This window comes from Stigmatopora argus, chromosome 13 (assembly GCF_051989625.1).
Source record: "Stigmatopora argus isolate UIUO_Sarg chromosome 13, RoL_Sarg_1.0, whole genome shotgun sequence".
Taxonomy (NCBI): Eukaryota; Metazoa; Chordata; class Actinopteri; order Syngnathiformes; family Syngnathidae; genus Stigmatopora; species Stigmatopora argus.
The window spans coordinates 7,348,995-7,372,433 of record NC_135399.1 but is presented as its reverse complement, the minus strand read 5'-3'; the positions used below and the strand labels follow the sequence as shown (position 1 = coordinate 7,372,433).

General features: G+C 38.2%; 1 protein-coding gene across 3 annotated transcripts in view; it reads left to right on the top strand.

Moving 5' to 3' along the window:
- Positions 1-421: 421 nt before the first annotated feature.
- Positions 422-23,439, top strand: part of erbb4b (erb-b2 receptor tyrosine kinase 4b) — a 162,220-nt gene continuing 139,202 nt past the window's right edge. For all 3 annotated transcript variants that reach the window (XM_077616611.1, XM_077616613.1, XM_077616610.1), the window contains exon 1: positions 422-853. In XM_077616611.1, the coding sequence (XP_077472737.1) occupies positions 775-853 (79 nt within the window). In that variant the 5' untranslated portion in view covers positions 422-774. The remainder of the gene's footprint in view (positions 854-23,439) is intronic.

Sequence of the window (23,439 nt, the reverse complement as noted above, 5' to 3'; positions counted from 1 at the left end):
AAACCATTTTTTAAAGAACATGGCTATGGTTTCTTTTGGAGCACCATGATGATAAAAAGCCAAACAAAACATTAAATTAGCTTTTAATTTTGTTAAAAAACTTATATCAATTTTATTTTAGGATAAAAAAAACATTCAGTCAAGGCACGTGATTTACTTTTGCCAGTCCAGATCTGGACCCCGGGCCACCAGTTTGACACTGCCTAATACATGACTACACTATAATGTTTTTCTCCCAGAATGAATTTACACCATATTCTAGTGACAGGTGCAGAATAAGAATTTAAAATGAAGTGTTCAATCAAGTAGACCAATGGCAGAGTAGGCATAGAAGTGTCTGGTAGGTCACGAGTTGATAGTCAACCACCTGTTCCAATCACAATTTGCGTGGGAGGAGCTAAATTGCTTGGAGGTGTGGCTAAAAAAAGCAAGCGTGGCGCCGCATACTGAGTGCAAGTGGCCAGTGGGGGAGAAATGGCATGAATACAGCCTTATACTGTTGAGACAAGCTGTACTGTGCGCGCGCTGGAAACTTGTTTAGCCAGCCAGCTTCAATTTTAGCTTTTTTTTTTTACATTGAGAGGTCTACCAGAAGCAAAGTCCGACAAACTTAGTAATAAGGAGAGGGGGGAAAATCACCCTCCACCCCTTGTGAAGTCCCTAAAGTGCCGTTGAATTGGCTTTAAAAACGAGCCAGCCTGTTGTGAGGTTGCTTTAAACAAGGATACGCTGTTGGACATGTGAATTTAAAGGAAATAACTGGCAAGCGCAACAATGAAACAAGCGACTGTCCTATATTGCCTCGACTTTTTCCTGACGTGCCTCCTGTTTGGTTCGAGCTCATCACAGTCAGGTGAGTGAAGCCGACATGTGCGCGCAGTTTTCCGGGGACCAAGTGACGCACTGAGGGCATGCATGGATGGGGAAAAAATTGAGAAAGATGTATATTTTTTTGCCCATGATGTTCTTTTTGCGTTCATGACGAGCTTGTTTTGTGTGCGTGTCTCGTACTTTTGCCAGATTTGGATTTATGTCATTCATTTTAAATGTTACATTTAAATGTCCTTTATTTCAAAACAAAAGTGGTTAGGTGATCTTTGAAAAAGTTGATACCTTGCGCCTTTTTCTTGTAAAATCAAACCTATGATCGCAAATCAGGTTTTCCGATCCGCTCCTCCAAATGTGGACGCATCACGAGTCTTGCGGGGATGCGCTCGGAGTAGTGAACTGTTGTCCATATGCATTTTTCAAACGGCGTGATATTAAAGCGGATTACCGTGAAATTACAGTATATTTGGTTTTATTTGCAACTCCCCCGGGGACCATGTGCACCTCACTTTGACGAGCGATGCGACGGCGCTCTTTTACGCACTGGAAAGCGCACTTCGGATTTTCCACGACACTTAGCTTTGAACTCATTCACCGCAATTGACAGTGATTGACATCACATCCAAATTGGCCTGAAGTGATCGTGTTTCACTGCCATTGACGGCGATGGACGGCCAATCCAAATTCATCGTCTAGATTTGCATTGGACGTCCATCGCTGTGCATGGCAGACAGTGAATAAAAACCAAATGTTGCTCACAGTGAGGTGGAAATCCTGCAAATATGGTACCAAACCATAACAAATATTGTTGTTTGATTGCTACCGTCCTCGGTCACAATGGATGGACGTCTATTGCTGTCAATGACATGCACTGAGTTAATAAAGAAGAATGGCTTTATTTAATACATCTGTTTCATTCATGTTGCTGTGAAATGAAAAGCCTGCAAAACCAATATCAAAAAATAAAAGATCTGCAAGTTTCTGTTTTATTTGTTGTGTTTTGGTACTGGTTTTGCTGGTAAAGAAACAAACATATGCTGGATGTCTTAACAGAGCAAATAATGTGACATTTTAAACGTGAAGTACAGATTTAGAAGCCTGACACATTTGTTGTTTGTTATTATATGCATGCCACAAGATACTGTAATTATGTAGTCTAGACAGAAAAATACAATTTATTTAGTATATACAACATATCACAGAAAGACACTCATCGTGGAGTATTCAGTGATTTGAACAACTGGAAAGTCAATCAGAGTTATAATTAGTCATAAATGTAATAAACCTAAACCTGCCATTTACCTGATATACTCATTTTTCCAGAATGTTTGAGTAATGCCACTGGCAAACAGCTGGTGTTATGCTCCCTCCCTTTTTGTTTTTTTGCACAGGCAGACCACCTCATTGTGTTTCACGTCAAATTAAATAGAGCTCAGAAGATGTACAACGAATAGATTATGCAAATAATCTAGTGCAAACACTGGTTAATTTGAGGCACGGTGAGGGTAACGAGATGGAAGCGCTGTTGTGTGTGTGTGTGCTTATGTGCCTTTCTTCCAATGAGCTAGAGGTCGCCAATGTGGAAATACGCACATGTCCAGGCTTGCTCTTCCTCAAATGGGTTCTCTACACATTTTATTCAATTTAAGCTTTTTTTAAAAAAAAATAGCTGCTCATCTTATGTGCAGTTGCGGCATATTCCAATGTCCATTTATATTCAACTCCTCTTGCATTGCTAAGCTTGTGAAAAGAAATGGAACATGTTCTCAGGCTGTGTAGTCCTTTGCTAAATTAAAACTGTTTGTCACCTAAGCAGCCAAACTTGTCGCTAGGAAGCATGTGTACAGGCTGCTGAGTGGCCACAGAGTTCCTGCATTGCACCACACTTCTAAACAGTGAAGCTGGGAATTGCAAATAGCTGCTGATTCCACGCCATATGGCCCCATTCAAGATAATGCTGCGATTTATGAATATTCATGTATTCCATATACAAGATTTTAGGCATTACATCCGACTCTGTATTTGTGTGGGCTCTTTCAATTAGTACAGTCAATGTAATGTGGATATAGATACTATAACCACTCAATATTGTGCTCCATATCTTCCTATATTTAGTTTTTGTTTTTTTGAGAAGTTTGGAACTGTCTTTTAAATTAAATGAATTTTAAATTTGAATGTTTTCTGTTAAAAAAAGAAAAGAAAGAATTGACACTGCTGCCTGGGGTGGAGAGAGGCTAGATGGGCAAAAGAGATCAAAATGATTTACATGCGTATGTCCACAATAGTATAGATGATTTCTAGTCGTACATTATTGTCTACACTTTCATTAAAATAAGTGTGTAACTAAGTTCAACTCAACACAGATCTTAATAAATGTGAAATTATTTTTTTTATATTTAGTGCTTACACAAAGTTCAACATAGTTCAATATAAGTAATCAGAGATCTTTTAACTGCCATTGATGGAAATATACGTCCAATGATTAGACTCTGACCACTCATTGTCAAAATGGATTGGCTGTCTATCGCGGCGTTAGGCATTTGATGAGTTAATCTTTATTTTTTTTATAAACTCATGTTGATTTTTTTGGATTGCAACATTATTTAGTTAATTCAAATTACTATTTAAACATGAATCAAATGTTTTTTTGAATTTGTGCTTAAACAAAGTTCAATATATTTCTGCCTGTGACTGATACAAGTATATCATTTTAATATCAAAATATGAAATTGACAGTGCAGGCATTTCACAAACTTGAATTGATTATGAATCACTTCTTTAGTATGAAAATAAGATCACATGTTGATAATTGTTTTGCAAAGTAAATGATATTCTGAAGACTCTAGAAATTTCCTGCTGAGATGCTAAAATTGTCCAGATTAGAACAATTTTAAATTAAACAACATACCAATATATTAATCAACTGTCAAAATGCTTGGTTTTTTTTGGGTAGTGAACTAGCTGTATATTAATTCATTATTCATCACACCTATACTTCTTCTATGACTATGTTACATATTTTTAGTAGTATGTAGTCCCTTTTGGTTAGATGTCTTGATCGTTCTCATTAATATTATAATGATTCCCTTAAATATTAACCTTGTACTGATTTTCCATGCTGATTATTTGTACTGCTTAGTCCGACAGCAATCTATGGTGCTGCTGTGCAACCCCATGGAACCTGAGGGCGCACTTGCACTAGTACTATCTTGCAGTGCTTCAGGGAGATTACTCCTGTACTCTGTCTCCTGCTGGCCTACACTCACACTGCACTGCACTCATCCACACTTCAGAATGTGCTTACATGTGCTATCACTTAACAAAACAACGATGCCATGCTACTATTTTACTTTGTGGAGTATTTGGAGCTCAGGAGGTTAGAACATTAGACCCATCCACTTGAAAATGGGCTTAAGAAATGCCATTTTTTGGAGAGGGAGCGCCAACACTAACACTGGCATTTCCTATAGAAAATAACTAAATACAAATTAATCCATTCCCACCCTCTGAAAAAACACAAAAAAATAGGATATTACAATGAAAAAAAAAAAAAAAAAAAAATATATATATATATATATATATATATATATATATATATATATATATATATATATATATATATATATATATATATATATATATATATATATATATATATATATATATATATAATATATTTTTTAAATGTATTATTTTTTTTCCATTGTAATATTCTATTTTTTTGTGTTTTTTCAGAGGGTGGGAATGGATTAATTTGTACTATTTAGTTATTTTCTATGGGAAAAGTGGATGTGAGTAAATTGACATGCAAGCTCGCTCCCGGAACGCATTAAGCTCGTATCTTAAGGTAATTCTGTATACCAATGCTCATGCTGTGCAATGTTTAATATACTTTTCCTTATTTTGGATGTCTGAACTTTAGTTCTATGCTGTGTTAATCACCCATAAACATCTGTGAAAGGACCTGGAATCTCGTTTATAATCAATGGGTAAAGTTCTAATACACACGTGTGCCGAGTACATGCAGCAAAAGCGGTAATAAATCGCAGCCAAGAAAATTACCGACCTTGTTCTTTTCATCTACTATCTGATTGATTGACTTATTGCATATTGCGACTTATGGCATTTCTTCAAATCATTCTTTTTGTATAAGATACATTTTAATAGCAGAAAACAGATGGACTCCATTTACTCATCCTATCTTTTCGCTTACACCAATGGAATCGGATAGTAATTTAGTCACACATATCCGTTGGCATCAATCATGCAATGACAAGAATGGATGCCAACGAATGATTCATGATTCCAAAAATGAACAAACAGCGAAAAGACTGTGTACTCAAGTCCAACAGTATTTGTCAGAATCTCCCTTATTTGATCTTTACCTCATTATTGTTATTGCATTTAGTAATATTTCAGCTATTATGATCACCCTCTTTGCATTACCCCATCTTACTACTTATTTCTTTTTGTTTTTGTTGTACTGGAGGAATTTTTTTATTTCCATTTGACTTGTTGATGGGTTCATCAACATTTAGACTGTCTTCTGGCAGCACAAGTGATTGGATCATATTTTATGTGACCTTTACAAGATCCATAACCTCATTTATCAAACGCAGTTATACTGGCAAAATACATGTCCGTATGGTAGGCCATGCATCATCATTATTGTCAACTGTTAGACGCATCCTGTGTGAAGGATTTCATAATGGTATTGGTGCATCCCAGCTTGTTGTATGGCTGTTTTAAAATAATGTGTCTGGAGAATGGCAAACAAGAATATGTAGTTCATCAAATAGACTAGAGTTTGTTGTCAGAAGCTTTTTTGGCCTCCCTTTAACTGACGTGCAAAACACTACCACTGTCCAGTCGCGGAAGGGTGATAACCATATTAATTTGATTATTTAATTATTAATCAAAATTTTCTGATTTTTTTATTTATCCACTGTATATATATACATATCAGTGATAATACAAATATTATACAATATGGTCAAAGGTCAGAAACAACAATACTTTGAATTTGGGTGAGGTTTGCTCTCGCAAGGTGCTTCTCTACTTAATACTTTAATTGTATTTCTTCATTAGAAAATAATGATCAACTCATTCAGTACAACTAACAATGATCGACGTCTAATCCATTTTGACCTGGATGGATGAATGTGTGAATATTTATTAGCCCCTCCTTGTGGCAATGGCTGCCAATGTTAATTCATGAAAAAAAATCTTAAAACCATTGGAACAGGAGGAAGTGTTACTTTGTTGGAGTGTTGTAGGTGGTAATTTGACAAAATTATTGTGTACATGGGGGGGGGGGTGGGTAGTGGTGTTAGCAATTCTGCCTCACAGAGACTTCTATCCCTGGTGAATTCTAGGTTTCAGTGTGGAGTTTGAATGGTCTCCCCATACCTGTGTGGATTTTCTCTGGGTAATCTGTTTGTTCCCACATCCTAAAGCCATGTGTGGTTTTTGCTGAATGAACATTCCAACCTCTCCAGTCAGCGATTCTGTTCGAGCGTGACCGGACGTTTGGTCGCCCGGACGTTTGGTCGCCCGGACGTTTGGTCGCCCGGACGTTTGGTCGCCCGGACGTTTGGTCGCCCGGACGTTTGGTCGCCCGGGTGAATATAATTTTGAGAGCTGGTTTCAACAGTAAACTCTCTGTCATGTTGCCAAACGTCGGGGCGACCAAACGTCGGGGCGACCTAACGTCCGAGTACCCTGTTCGAGCGTGCCTTTTTTGTCTCATCATGCCGTGTGATTAGCTGGCAACCAATTCAAGGTATATACATTTTTAGCTGGTATAGGCTTCGGTTCTGCACTTAGGCCTCAGGATAAAATTATAAAATGACACCAAATATGTTTTAAATAAATGTGTATACGCAAACATCTTCAAACATACTAGTTAACCGTTTAATACCCAAAACTATCACTATAAAACTGAAGTTACAAGGAAAACTCAATACATTTGCCAATTGTTCAAGTGTATGATGTAAATCTGTCATTTTCTACAAATTTTGATCCCTGATAATATTGCAGCATTGAATCCTTCCTTACGCAATGAGTGTCTGTGCTTGTATTCCTTCTTGAAGGCGAGAGAGTGCTGTCAGCCTCTCAAAAACCTTTGACAGACATTTTTGGAAGATTTCAAAATATAGCGGAAAAAAACAACAACTACGAAGCTTTAGGAAACCTCTTGCCTGCTTGTATGTTTGATAGATGTCGATGTTTGTCTGTGTACGACTGAAGGTTATGGAGAATGAGTGGCAGATTGACTTTCTGGGCTTCTCTCTTAATGCAATGTTCTACATACTTCTAACTCGTATAACATTTGGTTTTGATTTGTTCTACTTAATTCCATACAATTGATAACGAAGCGTGACATAAACACAGTTGACTTACCATGTTATTTTCCTCTCTTTACTGACGACGTGCCATTTTGGAGGAGTGGCTATTATTGTAATTTTCTGTCTTTTTCTATTCTTGGTCAGAGTTAATAACGGTAGCCAAGATATGAAAGGATGATAATAGGCTGACAACTTGGTATAAAAGAGGAGTTCGACCTTTAAATGAGCCTTTCATTCAGTTCCGCATGTGGGAGCTCTAAAAAGGCAGTTTCCTCTCAAGTCTTTTCCTCTTCGTCTCTTTCCTCTTTTCGTAATCGACATTTAAAATATTCATAGCTAATCTGCATTTACAATGTAATTACAGACGGCCTTTGAGCAATATCAGATAAAGTTGGCTTGAACACCCAGTTCTTTGAAAATCTTGATTTGGTGATTTTTGTCTTTGAAGATTGGCTTTACAAGCGTTGTTGTTGTAAGGGTTGTCAAAAGTATTGAAAGGTCTCAGTATTAGATTGTTGTATCTGGATACAAAATTCATTCATTTTTAATACTGCTTATCCTCACAAGGGTCGTGGGGGTCCTGTCGCCTATCCCACTAAACTATGGGCACCATAGTAATTTATTTTTCTGTTTCCATATCTGTCAACTTATAAATTTTCCCGTATTTTATACGTTTTTTGATCATTTCAAAGTGTGTCCGCCGCATAACAACTTTTGTACTGTTAAAAAGAACACTTTTAAAAAGTACATTCAATTATTAATAAGGGGAACAATTGCCTGATGTTGACAGGTATGTATTTCACTAATAAACAAAATGAATAACTACTAACTACTATCTACTATATCTTTACTGTCTTTCACATTGGTAACAATGTCATATTTCAGTCCTTCTATTTGGTTAGTTTAAAAATTAGATTTATGAGAATCAAATATTTAGCAAAATTTTTCAAGCATGTGTTTTTCTATTTGTTCAGATGTAGATGTAGATGACTGAAATTATGCAATGACTGAAATTCATATGCTATTACTACCTCAAAACTGTCCTAGCAGGAGCTACAAATCGACATTTTATTTACCAGTTTTGCATTACCGCTGATTAAAGGGAAGTGATTGTCTTGCCTGGCAGTAATAGTGTGCCTGTCACTGGCGCAGTCACCTTGGATAGAGTAGAAATAACGCAGCTCTCTTCTCCTGGATGTGAAGGTTCATAAAGCACAGGATGAGAGGAGCAGGAAAGGCAATTGACCTTGGTTGCTTTTTTGAGGGGTTGGGGTATAGTCCCAATACGTCCATTTTAAATAGTTCCAATGGTTTTGCAGTGTGGTGAAAGGGACCATGCCAATGACAGCTGTTTCCAAGACTGTAAAAATATACTGCATGCTGTCATACGCATTTTTTGCAATTCAGCTCACCAACAGTGCAAATAAATACTTTGAATTGTTTTCAACATGTACAAATATATCAGTATTATGTTGATACTACACTATTTTAGTGTTTTTTTGCTGTCTCCTGTACATCTAGTGTTGCACTGATACTGGTATTGGTACATGTACGACACTAAAATTACGTCAATGGTACAAGGGGTACTTAGAAATAATGCACTGATCCACTTTTCTGTACTCTTTCAGATTTTATTTTTTGCCCGCCATGCATACCTCTATTAAAAAAAAAGAACGTTTGTCACTCTTCCCAAAATGATGATCGACATCCAATAATGTGGGTCCAATCATTCTGCTGTGATTTTAAATGAGTATATCACCAATAGAAGTACAATCCATTTGAAGTCGCAAGCCTGTATACAGATCAATCTCAGACAATGAATTAGACTAATGTAAACTGTCTTTTTAAATTGTTTTTGCTAACAACCTGTAGCATTGTTATTTAAACAGTGACACCTTTATAAAATGAAAATGGAGTCTTGGCAGGATCATATCCATATACTATTGGGATACAAAGTATTGCTGTATATCACCATGTCTACATAGTCACTCACGCTTAGTCGGCATATCATAAGGCAGTGTTTCCCAACCACTGTGCCGTGAGCAATGGTGAGGTGTGCCGCGGAAAATTGCAAGAAGTCATACAATGTAATATTCAGAGAGAAAAATTAATATGAATATAACGAGATTAAAATTGAACTATTACAAGGTTAAAATCAAAACATGATAAACGTTAAATTATAGATTATACTATTACGAGATTCAAATTGTGAAACAGTCCTTCTGTTGCTTATTTTTCTCGAACATAAACCGGATGTTGTTTGGTTTCGAGGGCATCAACTTTTGGCGACGTAAAGTTTGTGTGAGCACTTTTTTGGCACAATATTAGGAGATGTAAGTAATATTTAGAGAAAAGTCATAAAATTATGCGATTAAAAACATCACATTTCTTCGTCACTCGAACCAGAGTCAGCAGACATCAACTTTTGGTGACATTAGGTCAGTGTGATTTTTTTTTTTTGGTAATTTTGGAGGTTTGTGATTCCTGCTGATAAAATTTGATGAGAATGACTATAGTTAATATAGGCTACATCGTTTTAAATTGAAAGATTTTCAGATGGTGGCGTCCCTTGAGATTTTTTCAATGCAAAAAGTGTGCTGCAGCTCAAAAAAGGTCGGGAAACACTGTCATAAGGTATAATCATGATAGTAAGTCAGCCTTTTAGCGCAAATTGTATTGCATCATGAGCAACTGAAAGTCCACCTGAAATGAATAAAGTTTTCAGGGCAATCTATTGTTTGGGGGGGTAAAGATTGTTAAAACTGTCACTGACTCCATATTTATCTTCTCCAGTTGTAAATATAAGTTTGTTGTGAAGGCATACCTGCGTGACAGGCACCGAGTTATCAAGTTTGTATATTGTATTAAATCACTGTAGCTGACTTGGTGCAGTAAGGTATCAAAGTCAAATGTGCAATTTCTACCATCTTTTGCTAGACTATTTACCTGAGACAGGGGTGCTTTATCTCAACCAGTCACTAGTGCATGGGTAAACACACAGGAGGTGGGGGGGCACAGGATACACTTTGTATCATGCTGCTCTCAGCTGCCTGCCTTTGTTCCAAAAACCTCTCACCCACAGAGAGACATTATCCCCCGATGGCAAGGTGAATGGGTTGCTGATGTAAGATTATTTGTTGCAGTCTTTAGAGAAAAGACGAAGTAGGAAAGCGAAATTCTCTTGATTTCTGTCAGGGAAGGGCAACCTTGTACATTGGAGAAAAGGTGTCTCTTTTGCCAGGATGGAATATGGGGCTGTGTCATGGGAGTTTTGGTTAAAGTGTTCGCTATCACAGGAGCCGTAAGGACAATTAATCAGCAGCCACCCAGAGGGGGAAATGGGGCTTTGACAGGGACACTTCATTTTGCACCGGACACACACCATACACACTCACCACCTACCTGCTGGCAGGCTCCCCCACTGCTTCTCCTCTCCCGCACATTTTTTCGTTTCTTATGATGTGTCCCCTGACCTTATATTCTTTTTTCTACTCTGACTGTTTTCTGCTACCCTTGAATTTTTTCTTCTCAATTTGTCTCTGGTGTTCTTTGAATTGAATCAGGCGAGAGGAACCCCGTGAGACTTGACAGCTGGGTGCAAACTCTCTAACTGTTAGTTACTTGCAGCTCTAGACGGGGAGGCAGGAAGGGTTGTTCTTAAGAGAAAAACAAGTAAGAACCAAGCCACAGTAGACTGGTGGCTATACTTCACCCAAACTGCATCTCTATTCGTTTCCTCGCTCATCCCTTCATTTCCCTCTTACTATCCCCACAGCTGCCGTTCAGTGATTGATGAGTTCAGGTTTGACATGGCCTGCTTCACCCGAGGGTGCTAGCAGCAAGGACAATATTAAGAATCAGCCAGATGCTTCCGTGAGGAAGGGAAAGCAAGTAAAAGATGAAAACTAAAACGAACAAAGACCGTTATATCTTTATAGGGAACTCATTTAACTTATCCGTGCCACTGACAGCGCTAAATGTCCAATCTGTTTTGACTGGAAGGGGCGAATGAATGAAAGCCCTTCCTAGTAAAAATCGATTGGCATCATCAAGGGCAGTGAAAGATGAGCATTCGAGCAGGTCTCAGAGTTCACAAATTATTTAATGTTATTGATAAAAAATATATATTTGGAATAATGAGTAACTCCTTAATGCTTTTCTAAAAACACATTTAAAAATCATGTTTTTTTGCATTCAAGTATATGGTAAATTAAATTTATATAAATATGAATGTATACATATAATTGGGTGCCTCGATCCTCACTGTGTGGAGTTTGCATGTTCTCCCGAGGCTTGCGTGGGTTTTTTCAGGGTACTCCAGTTTCCTCCACCTCCCAAAAACATGCAGGGTAGGCTAGTTGAACATTCTAAATATCGCTTAGCTATTAGTGTGATCGTGAATGGTTGCCAGTCTTGATGGTGCCCTGCGATTGGTTGGCCACCAATTCAGGGTGTCCTACTCCAGGTGCTCATAGTTAGCTGGGATGGACCCCAGTACCCCCTGTCACCCTTGTGGAGATGAGCAGTATGGAAGATGAATGAATGATGAAATCAGACAGAAATAGCTTATTCTGCCTCTAAATCTATACACTATGTAAAAAAGGTTCCAGGTAGGGCTGGCAAATTGAGAAGTGGCACAGAACCTTTGTTTATTTATTAAATGTTAACAGACAAAACTTATTAATATATAGATACTACATATCAGTGGAACAAGTCACAAGGTGTCATGTCACATTACTAGACAACCCTGCGATTGGCTTCAGTACATGGTCACAAATAGCCTCTCTTAGAGAAGTTTATTAGGGTTGCTGATCCAAGTTTTAAAGTCAATATAACTTGGATTTTACTGTTACTTTTTGGGATTTTTGCAAAGTAATCAAAGCCCGTTTCTATTAAGACTTCTTACCTTTTTATGGATGTTTACTGTTATGCCATGTTTATGGAGGAGTATGCAGTGACCAAGAGCTCTGGATTAGTTTTCCCTTTAGTTGGATTTCAGACGCATCTTGAATTTATTTAGTAGTATTTATATTTTTCCTTCCCGTTCACCAATTAGCGACAGTCATATTATTTTTTACCTATATGCTTTGATAGATAGTCTAAGATGCTATTCATTTTCTGAACCACTTTATCCTCACTAGGGTCCCGGTCTAAGGAGATTTTTTTTACTGTATGATAGAATACAGTCCAGGCGAATTGGTAAGCAAACACCCATTTAACAAAGAGCCATGCGAAAGGGAACAAGGATGGCAGTGTCTCCCTGTTTTCAGCGTTGTGTCCAGGAGGAGGCTCCTGCCATCGTTCCCACGTGATCCGCCTGGAGATGAGGGGAGGCACTTGTCTCATGGTCATTGTAGATGGTGTGGGTTGTCGCTATTCAAGTAAAATGAATTAGGTTTAAAAAAAACATATCCCCTTTGAAAGTAAAACTAACAAAATGAAGGTTTAACAATTATCAGCAAACCTTTTAATTCTTATAATCCGTTCAACACAGTGAGGCAAAGACTTGCAATTTAGATTTTCTATGTTGGATGTTATTCTTGAATGTATTCATATATTTATTTAATCTAAAATGTTGGTGGTTCATAGATCCGGATTGGGATATTCATCTGAAAAATTGTTAACACTAGTACTACATTTCTCGTTCAAACTAAAACCAAATTACTATTTTACCATTGACGCCGCCTCATTGCATAGTGGTTCACTCGCCTGACTTCGGTGCAGGCATGTGCGGGCTCGATTCCCACTGGTGGCAGTATGATTCTGAGTGTGGATGGTCCTTTGACTCTCTGTGTGACATATGGCTGCTTGGCGACTAGTCTACGTGTAGTCTGCCTTTCGCCTGTTGTCAACTAGGTTAGGCTCCAGCAAACCTTGCTACCCTTTTGAAGATGCATGGTACAGTAATGCCTTGACATACGAGTGCCCCGGCCTTCGAGTGCCACAGCACCAGAAAAAATTCCAATCAAGTATTTGCCTTGAGATACGACACAATTTTTTAGATACGAGGTGGCCGAGACGTGAGAGGCTGCTTATGATTTCAGCGCACTGTCTTTATCGCCACATCTCCCTCGTGCAAAGATCGCTATGAGTACTGGGCAGACCGTTGCATTTTTTCCGTGCTTTTTTTGTGTTAGTCAGTGCAGAAATAAGGGAAACAATGGCTCCAAAGCAGGCCAGTGCAACGAAGGGTAGTGCGGGGAAAAGGCATATGATGACAATCGATATTAAGCACAAAACAATCGAATAACATTAGTAGTGTACGCGTGACACAGCTGGCTCGCCAATACGTATGGAGAAGCAGGAAGTTTGCCTCGCAAGCCCCGGTGGAATATTTTATACTATCCCATAAGTACAATAGTATTAATAAAAAATACATCTCAGCAATTTATCCCAAGCATTCAAAAGTTTAATGTGAAATGAGTGAAGGCTTGTTTCATGTGATGACATTTCCAGAACAAAAATATGTAGCTCTGTGTAACTTTTGCACCATGTGGCCAAAAAAGGGAAAACGGGCTTCATTGTGTGTGGGAATTTTCTGTGTTTGCATATAATCACAGACCCTTTAGTTTGTGGTGGAACAATTCTCGCTCTCTTTCCACTTTGATAATATGTGTCAAGGGGGTTCAGACAGATGGCAAGGCGTATTCCACAATGCAAGCTTTTATTCACAACCTGCAGGGAGCAGTAAGCCCTCCAATTCACTTGCCATGACTCGAGCGTCATTGTTTTGCATAGCTTTTCACCCAGGGGTGGGCAAACTGGTCATCAAGGGCCATAGTGGGTCCTGGTCTTTGTTCTAGCTGATCTAACCCACAGTTTAACCTATGAGCTTTCTGTCTAAACAAAAAGCAATCCACTGATTGCACTTGTCGGATACAAGATTAGTGAAAAGATGTCGTCTTGGTGGGTTGGAACGAAAACCCGCACCCACTTGCAGCCATTCGTGGAATAGCTTTTCCACAACCACTGCAACCTGTTAACCCAGGCCTTCAGAAGTAAAGTACCCCGACACAAGACAGCTACATTGCAGAAAGGGCAGCTTGTGTGGATTTTTTAGTTAATGCAAGCATGTTGCCTGCTTTAATAGGATGGCATATCATATGACGAAAAGAAAATTTACCATAAAAAGTGACAGAAAAAGCAATGTAAATGTCTTTTCTAATACCTTGGCAGGTATATTGGCCTATTGATTATTTGAGCTATACAGATCATCTTGACCATATAAACTATTATATATAGTTGTATTGTTGTCATATTTTCTTTACTCCGCCAAGTAAAAAATAAGTCACATTTAAAAGTAATATCAGTTTGTTTATTCATCAAGAAATATAATTTTAAATCACTGACATTTTCTCATATTGCTGTTGTTAAAAGAGGCCCAGAGTTATGTTGTCATCATCTAGCTACTGAGCCGATAAGCTATATATAGTTACTGGGTGTATGTTTTAAATCGTTATATCCATGGTAAAATGTACTACGACTCCATATAAATCTGATGATGAATGTGCCCTTTCAAGAACATCACAGGGAGGGAAATGTGTGTAAATTAGTCCCAGCTTGCTTTGTTCATACCTGGCTTCAAAATGCACGAAATCCTCTGGCCTAAAACACCGAAATGAGCTGCTCGTCAAGAGCCATAAATGCAGTGATTTGATCATAAGTAGCGCTAGCTTCTGGAATGCCTTGAGGAAACTTTCTTCAGTCTTCAAATGCTTCTCGAGCAGTCACTGAAGTACTCTCAATTACAGTGACAGTTTCTCCATATTCTTTTTAGGACATCATTGCCGAGATGATGTCTTATAACAAAAAAATGATCAGTGTATATGATGTACCTTGGATTAAAAAAAAGTATAATTGATTGATGGTATATAGAAAGATAAAAGCAATATTGAAGGAGGTAGTATCTTGTTTTTGCTCTGTGCAAATAGAAAATATAAAACACTTTCAATGCAGGTAATGTTTTGCTATCACCCTGTCTCCGTAGTGACGGGTATATTACTTAGTTGTCAAACATCTTTGAGCCTTGTCTGTCGAGCTCAGTAGTAAACACAACTACTGGTGCCTTCAAAGCCACATTGCACACATTTTCTCTCACTCTACATCGGTAGTATTTTGATGTGAATTGGATGAATAAAACATCCACAAATCAGTGACCTCCACCTTGGGAAAAGTCATGATGTCAGTATAGCTTAATGGGAAAATATAGAACCAATCCCATGGGTCAGACAGTTAACATGCGGTGATGCAATTTGGTTGCTCTCACCAAGTGCTCACAGTCCTGCTTTCACCCACAAAAAGTAAAATGGGATTTGGCGGACTTGTTTGTTTTCTCCGGCTATTCAGGTTTATTTCCAGATCCCCAAAACTTGCAGTGTTTTATTTTTAATAAGCGCACAGAAGTAACCAATAGACTTCATTGTAATCAAGTAATTTTACTCGCTAAGGAATATATTTTAATTCTAAGATTCTGCTGTCACAGAAAAGAACACTAGTGCATATTTTACACAAGCTTTTTTGTAGCCTCCGGGTAAGGGTCCCAGTTAACTTTAACAGCTAATTATTTTTAAACCAGGGATGAGGTTGAGGTTTAATTAGGTCTTGCCAGAAGGAGGGCTGAAGTTCAACAGTAACTCGGCTACATGAGATGCCAAAATTCATAAGACAAAAGACCAAAACTGGAGCCCCTCAATGGCCTTGAGGGCCGAGGCCATTTTCTGCCTAAAGTCAGTCAAGCCATCCACGGGAACCCATTTTTTTTTTCTTTTTGTGAATGATGTGAATGAATTAATGTACTAGGTGCGTGTGCGTGTCAAAGGAAGGTCGGGGTTTACTTTTTATTCATACAATTTAAATTATTGCAAAAAATAAATAATAAGGCTGCCTAATAATAGAAAATTTATGTTCATACTGACTTGAGGTAGCTCATTTTGGGTGTGTTTAAAGATATTTGCCTGGTGTCCAACAAATGCTATCAATATGAAAGCATATTTATATTTGGAGTTTTGCTATTTTTAATTCAAAACCCAAGTCATGAAATCAAATCTACATTAATCCCAAATTTGCTTTCTTATCTGTTCATCTTTGAGGAAGGTTAGGATATCACAAGTTGTAAAGTAAGGGCGTGTGGCACTAGATTGATATGATGATATATTGTCATACGTTTTTATTCCAATAGAATATCAATATGCTGCCACAGAGAATCGATATATAGTTTTCATAAGATGTGGTACCCCTACCTGTCAAAATTAATTGAACGTCTAGTCCCATGAAAGGGACTGAAACATGATCATTTAAAGCCAGTCCTCCCAGTTTAAATGAAATGGATTAAGTTTTGTTTTAAAAACTGTAATATAGTGCTGGTATATTTTATTACAGAAATATTGCATTTTTAGGAAAATTGTATGCAACATTGGAATTTTTTTTCCCCTTTAGAAACAAATTGTTTTCTATACAGGATTTATATTGTAGAACATCTTCCTGAGCCATGACTTGGTAATTGTTGTATCACTATGTAACCAGAGCTTCATACCCCTGTTGTATAGTATGTATGTGGCCGGCTAGTTTGGACGTGTGGATAATGTCGGTGTTGAAATTTTGCTGTTTATGCAGTTTCTCACAATAAAAAGGCTTAATTTTAAGTCCCACAAGCAATTTAGAATTTGGACAAAACCTGCTGCAGTACTCTTGCCTCTGTGTTAAACTCTCAGTTTCAAATTTAGTCAAGCAGGAAAAAGGATGGGTAAATACTGGACAAAAATGAGCAATCACTGTGTTTGTTGACTGCCTCTGCACTGACAGCTTAGCCGTCTCTCAGGATTGATTGGCAAAGGGGGGGCCAGTGAAGCTGACAGGACGCTAATAGGTGTGATGCTAATGAGTTCAGTGCCAATAAACGTGCTTCTCGCCCTATTGTCCCTAACTCCTGTTTCCTGTGATATGTCATTGTCCGTCCACCACTTTTGCAGCCAAGGTGAGTAGAGGCTCCCTACTGGCAATGTTATACAATGTGATACTATTTACCAGTGGATGAGTGGTTAGTGTGCCGGCCTCACAGTAATGAGATCTCACATAGTTTACATGTTCTACCCAGGCTTGCGTGGGTTTTCTCTGGGTGCTCTGTTTTCCTCCCTTATCCCAAAAACATGCATGGTAGGCTGGTTGAACACTAAATTGCCCCTAGGTATGAGTGTGAATGGTTGTCATCTCCTTTTGGCCTACAATTGGCTGGCTACCAATTTAGAGTGTCCCATGCCTGGTGCTCAAAGTTGGCTGAGTTAGGCTACAGCACCCCCAGGACCTTTGTGTGGATAACGGGGACGGAGAACGAATGAATGGGTGCACACCAATAGTTATTCAACCACAGTTTTGGCTGTCATCAATAATGAAACATTTTAGTCCTAGCTTTTCTACTTCATTACAGTCTCATAACTCTTTCAGTTCCATTGACGATGGTAGATGTCAAATCAAGTCTTTGTTTTCATCCTTCAGTTGTGAATTTAAATGAGTTTTTCCACTGGTAGATGCCCTTTCCACTTGAACTAGTAGGCCTGCCAGCGAATGAATGAATTCTAGTTCTCTGTGCTTAAATACTAGATTTGGATGCCTATTGCAATCAATAGCATCAATGAATTATGTAAGAATGAATATAGTTGACAGAAGGCTGTGTGCATCTGGTGTTTTGCACCTCAGTATGGTATTGGCAATTAAGAAAAACAGAATAGTTTGTTGTAATTTCATGAAGAACACTTTACTGACTTATTAAATATTTACTTGATTCAGCTCATAAAACATTCATTTTTTGAACCACTAATCCTCACAAGGGTCGTGGGGGTCATAAAACAATCAGAGTGTATTCCCAAACAACTCAATAGTAACGCATGCTTTTTTTTCTTTGCTTTACTCACTTTCTCTTTAACACTTCGGTCTCTCTTTTTCTACCCCGGAGAAATGTCACTAGGACCGGCATCGTCCGTCAAACTGGCATCTCAGACAGAACGCTTGGCTAAAGGGCCATGCTCCGATTGGCATGGGATCCCCCGGCTATGCTGTCATCCTCTTTTCCTTGCCTTTTCTTCCCTTTTTTCTACAATGGAGGGAACCCTTTTTTGGTATAACAGTCAGATCATAATATTAAGAAAATGTGTAACAGTGTAAAATAGTGTACATCAAAAACATTGTGCAGTTTCATAGTTGCGTGGTCTTTGTTTCCATTTTAACTGGTACATTCAGCCAATACAAAATTAGAATTACATAGATTAGTAACATTGATTAGCAACATTGATTAGCAAAGTGGTGACGGTGACTCTGTGATTGTGTCGATGAATTAAATGCATGACTTGATTGTGGAGAACTTGTTTGATCATTATCAGCACTTCATTTGATTCCTAAATGAAAAAAAAAACTATCTGGAGGCTATTCCTTAAAAAAGGAGACTGTGCAACTGTGAAACAACTGAACTAGACAGTGGAGCTATTTGTGATTATGCCCCTTCCAGGTCTGTTGATTCTAAATATCCTCTCCCCACCCCCATTCGAGAGGCAGCCACTGTGCTAAAAATGTTGAAGTCATAGTTTCAAAACAAAGTTAAAGCCTTTTGAACTCAAGTTCACAGTATGTTTGTTACCTTGCGATTCTAAAATCCTTCATCATGGGAACATTATGCTAATTTAGGGTGATATACAGAGCTCATGTACAAATATGCAATGTATGAGATAATCCCAAATTTGATGAAGAAAAAAAAGATTATTTTATCACACTGAATGGCTTGTAGAGTGCAACTGGCTTATTCAGCACAATTTCAATTGGTTTCTGAATACTATGCAGAAAACACACATGGAGACAAGCCTGTGACAAATTTGCTTAATGGTCCAGATGATGTTATGCTGTTTTTGTTTTTATAACTCATTAGTTGCCATTGACAGTGTTAGACATCCAATTTATTTTTGACTGAGCGGCAAATAAACCAAAATGCGGAAATATCCTTCATTACTATTGCAATCAATTGTGTAAAAAAAAATTGTAACCCTATAATTCCATCAAAACAAATGTCTGGTGACCTGTGGTAGTCAAACAAATAACTGACTATTGATACTGCTGCAATCAAATATAATATATGGATCCAATGATTCTGTACGATACAACCCTATTTTAAAGTCTGAGCCACTTCTCAAATGTTTACTGTTAGCATGTGCAAATGATACATAGGAGGCCAATGCATTCCATTCCAGAAATACTTAACTCACTTGGACTCATTGGACAATTACCCACTTTTATCTTTGCAATTCCCTGTGGCTTTGAGGGAAAAAATATATAGTTAAAAACTGGAAGTGCCTTCAGGCATGTCTTGCCCCATATTTTGGTCAATTTTCAGATTAAAGTTAAAGTTATGCTGCCATAAAACAATTTTAATATTATTTTATGTCCTACTTGTTTGTAAGGAGGCTATGGCATTATGGAAGGACAAACATAGCAGACTATATTCTCTTCATGCCATTTATTTTTATTTTTAAGGACAAGTACACTGAAAAGCACACACATACATGCACAGTTAGAGGTGGACGTAAAACGTTTAACTTTGAAAGTTGGGCTGCTAATTAGTGGAATTAGTGGTAGATCAAAGAAGACAATTAAGGGGGATGTTTGTGGTAGTGAGGGCTCATTAGCATCACAACACATGGCCATGAAAAGGAGAGCAGCATAAGGAGTCCCATTATGAAGCACCACTGTGCTTCACCTTTCTCTTTCTGTCACTGCCATTGAGGCAAGTCAAAGGCAATGTGTGCTCGTGGATGTTCGGGTGTGCCCTCGTCTACGGAAAAACATACACATCAACAGACGCACAAGATTTGCTGGCAATGAACAAAACAAAGCATTCCCTGCTCGCTCTCCTACAATTTTGAGCTTAATTAAGAGGGGAATTAACTTTGATCTGCGCCAGTGTGGTTGTAAGAGTTTGTTGCCCAGCATGCACAAAAGCCGAAACCCATAAGCATTCTTCAACCCTCAAAGTCAGGCCCAGATTGTTTTCTAGTCATTTTCCTCTGTTTGAAGTCAGTTCAGATACACAGAAGAAACATTCTATTAGAACTACCTGAGCTGTCCTTGTTAGTTAGATCTAACAGCCTTGTGGCAGAAGGCCTTTGTGTGTGCCTCCTCTCTCTTTATCTAACGGTATAAACCGAGCAAAAGATCAAAGTTTAGGATGTAGCCTAGGATATTATGGTCCCACTCTATGCCTGTTTGTTTGGGTGATAGGAAATAAGGATTTTCTGTTTCTCAACGGAGCATGAATTTGAACTGGTACTGTCTTTTAAATGTGCTAATTACGCTCTTAATGCAAATCATCTTTGACTGCTTTTTTAATGGAACATAATTTATGGCCGTTCCCACTTTCCGCAGTTTGAAACTCAACACAAATGTGAACGATAATCTAGTTAGTCCTTTTATCACGATTGGAAAAAAAAATTACACGATCAAATTTCACTTTTTAATGTATAACAGTATTCTTCTTGTTATCTTTTTAAACAGATTTTTCACCTCTTGTATTGGAACTTGGTAAATTGTACAAAATTCATCAACAAAGAATTAATTAATTCATTTTCCATACTGCTTATCTTCACAAGGGTCACAGGGGTACTGCAGCCTAACACAGCCAACTGTGGGTAGTAGGCAGGGGACATCCTGAATTGCTTGCCAGCCAATCGCAGGACCCAAGGAGACGAACAGCCATCCATACGCACACACCTAGGGGCAATATAGTCTCCAACCAGCCTAGCATGCATGTTTTTGGGATGTCAGAGAAAATCACACAGACACGGGGAGAAAATGCAAACTCCACACCAGTAGGATGGAATCCACCATGGAATGAACTGTCAATCTCAGAACTCTGAGATTGACATGTAAACAAAAATTGAGTCGAAAAAAAGTGGTCTTTGACTAGTTAATTAAAATGCAGGTGATTACAGAGAAGAATGAAAAAAGGCTTTACATATCTTCGCTTAGACCTGAATAACTCATTGGCTACAATCAACAATGCAAGACGTCAAATCCATTTGGACAGAAATGGAGCCAATAAATTAACACGATGCTCTGTTACTATCATTAGTTTTTAAATAGAACTCCACACAGTGGATATTTTCACCTAGTGATTTGATTTACAGCAGCTGAAAAGCCTCATGAATAGTGGACAGGTACAGGTACAGATTAGTACACAGTTCAGTAATCTGTAGGTTCTCTTTAGTAAACTATGGGTGCAGTTTAATAAACTGTACCCACCGTTTTGTAATGTCTACCCACAGTTTAGGCATGTGAAGCCGCAGATTATGAACCTGTGGGTAAATGTTACCTATGAAAAGCGGGGCTTGACATTAATGACTGCCGGAATGCCCGGGGAAGTCAAGTACTTTTTAGGGCAGCTAATTATGTTTTGACAGCTGCTCGAAAGGGTAGGTAACGTTTTGATTGTGATGTAAAATAAATGAGGAAAATCACAATTGCTTCATCTGTTTTGTTTCCTGCCATGGGCGCAATCATTTTGTGACACATTTGCCTCTTCTGGGTAGATGGCTGCCCACGTGAACTCTTTCCGCTTATAGTGTAATTTTTTTTTTTACGTTTTCTAATAGGCACTGCCATTTTGCAACAAATATATATTTTCTTATGCAGCCTGTTGCACACCAATCATGTTCCGTTTGGCATTTTGTCTGCTCATCATCTTTGTACCGGAGCTCAGAAAATATTTCACCATACCTGTATTTGGTATTACATTAGAAATTAGGGCAAGTGGATCGCCACCTCGGGCAGGTAAGATAGATGGGTGGCTTGAAAAGTTAATGTTCAACCCTGAAAAGTACTTTTAAAATGTGTTTTAATGCTGGCTCCAGGCGGGCTCCATACTTTTCACAGGACAAAATCTATATAGTTTATTGTCAAAACCTCATGGAATGGTGGGGGGTAGAAAGAGAACCAATTTCTCCAGGGGATGTTGTTAGCAAATGCTGAGGAGGTCAGAAATGTGAATAGCTTTGAAGGTGATTAGGATGATCTTGTAGTTAATTCTTTGTTTTACCGGAATCCAATGAAGTTGATGGAGGACGGGCGTGATGTGGTATGTGAAAGTGGTATGTCTGATGAGGCGTATGCTGTGTTTTGCAGGCGCTGCAGTTTCTAGAGGGATTTGTTTAGGAGACCAAAGCGTAGAGAACTATGAGTTTAATAACTGTTGCCCATTATTCAACCTGTGCTTGAAATTCCATTTTTATTTGAAAATGCAGTAAATTATATGCCATCTCTCATAACTTGTTTTTTTGCTTCAAAGGCATGAGCAACTGTCAGACCTTGTTTCTCTCCTATTCACTGTTGGTGATTAATCTGACCAAATAAGTGGAATTAACAATGTGTTTACTGTCTTTAGGATTTGTGTGAAGCAAAGCTGAAGGGACGGTAGGGAAGTGAAAATATAACAGCACGTTGGAAACATTCAGGAAAAAATGACATCGCATATACTTGAGAAGGGGCGAATGGAATGAGTAGAGAGAGTATAGGAATAAGAAATGGCAAATTCTTTAGTTTCAGCCAATTAGGCTGAGAAGCCACTTTAATTAACTCTCATGGGACACAGCGAACAGTCATGCACAGTCATGAACAGTCATTTACATAATGAGGATAAGAGGAGGAGCTCCCTCCTATTTTTTTTCTTTACCCGTTGCTTCTCCATCAATCTCCATTGTTGGCCTGTTGGGCCAAATGATCCATATAAGCTAAGTTAAACTGAGCCAAGATGGACTTTATGTTAAAATGGTTGAGAATATTTTTTTAACGACATGCTCGTCATTAACATATTGTCTGGCCTTGAAATCTGAGAGAACTAGGTGTGAATGCTTTTCTTCCAGTGTCAGTGACAGCACTAGCCATCGAATTCATTCATACACACTTCCCAGTCAAAAGGACTTGAAGGCCTAGTGCCGTCAATGGCACCCAATGAGTTAAATGGTTATTAAGTGATGACAATACATTTGCGTGCCTTTTGTATTGGGGCTGGTATTCAACCGTTCTTATTCTACTGAATATTTGCTTCAATAGTAAGACTGTGATTGTGTAAGAGGAGCATGTCTTCTTTGATCAAATTGAATGCGTTGAATTATTTTAACTAAATTGTATTATCCAACCTTAAGGCTACTGGTATCCTAAATAACAAACCCCTCCAGTCACAAAGATAAAAGGATTTTAACTAGGTCTCCAACTTCTTCACGTCAAGTCTGGA